This window comes from Anastrepha obliqua, chromosome 3, assembly GCF_027943255.1.
Source record: "Anastrepha obliqua isolate idAnaObli1 chromosome 3, idAnaObli1_1.0, whole genome shotgun sequence".
NCBI lineage: Eukaryota > Metazoa > Arthropoda > Insecta > Diptera > Tephritidae > Anastrepha > Anastrepha obliqua.
In genome coordinates this window covers 11959007-11959718 of record NC_072894.1, presented here as the reverse complement: position 1 = coordinate 11959718, position 712 = coordinate 11959007, and the positions used below count along the sequence as shown (strand labels likewise).

At 37.9% G+C, this 712-nt stretch overlaps 1 protein-coding gene across 2 annotated transcripts; it reads right to left on the bottom strand.

The window, feature by feature from the left end:
• Nucleotides 1–712, bottom strand: LOC129241686 (uncharacterized). Of its 2 annotated transcripts, none has more exons than XM_054878151.1 (2): nt 573–712; nt 1–513 (listed from the first exon to the last, which is right to left on the bottom strand). In XM_054878151.1, exons 1-2 carry the CDS (start codon nt 610–612, stop codon nt 203–205), a joined length of 351 nt encoding a protein of 116 aa, XP_054734126.1. In that variant the 5' UTR covers nt 613–712; the 3' UTR covers nt 1–202. The 2 variants fall into 2 exon arrangements, with proteins under 2 accessions (XP_054734126.1, XP_054734127.1); XM_054878152.1 differs by having other exon boundaries at nt 1–507.

Here is a 712-nt window from a genome sequence, read left to right as displayed (position 1 = left end):
ACGTCTTTATGATAGTATATTCATACATACATACATACATGCACATGCACATTACTACGTACATATGTATGTTATGTACTTTATTTTCTCTCATGTGAAAATCAACTTCACGCAAGCACGAAATTCGTTTGTAGAAAAGTACGCAAAAAAAAAAACACAGATTGTAAAATATGATGAATTTGAATTCGCACTACTCTCGTAATCATAGGATAAAGCGCTGCATAAAATTGAACACCGATGTAACCATCGAACGCATTAAACTTCTCTTGTCTTCCGTCGGTTCTTCGCTGTCATCCGGCTTACTGGTTGTCACATTCAAGTTCGGAAGTATATTTTTGCTAAGTTGCCGCTGTTTTTCGAACATCGTCGTCTCGGGATAGTAAATCTCACCCATGCCAGAATGCTCGATTTCATTGAAACGTTCATCATTCGCTGGATCCATAACGAGGAATGCGAGACGCGAGGCGAGCTCATCACTGGGACGTGCAAGTATTAGTGTTGGTGAAACTGTAACTGTTTTCATGTAAATATAAAATAAAAACTAATCAATCGAGATTATATCGCTTGCTTACATGCCACCAAAAGCCAAAGAAATTTGTGAAGCGCGCGCATTTTGTGGTTAACTGCTTTGCAAACCGTTCAAATGGAATTGAAATATTACTTTCTGGTGCACAAAAAATACTGCAATGAATTTTTGCTTAGTTGCGGGATT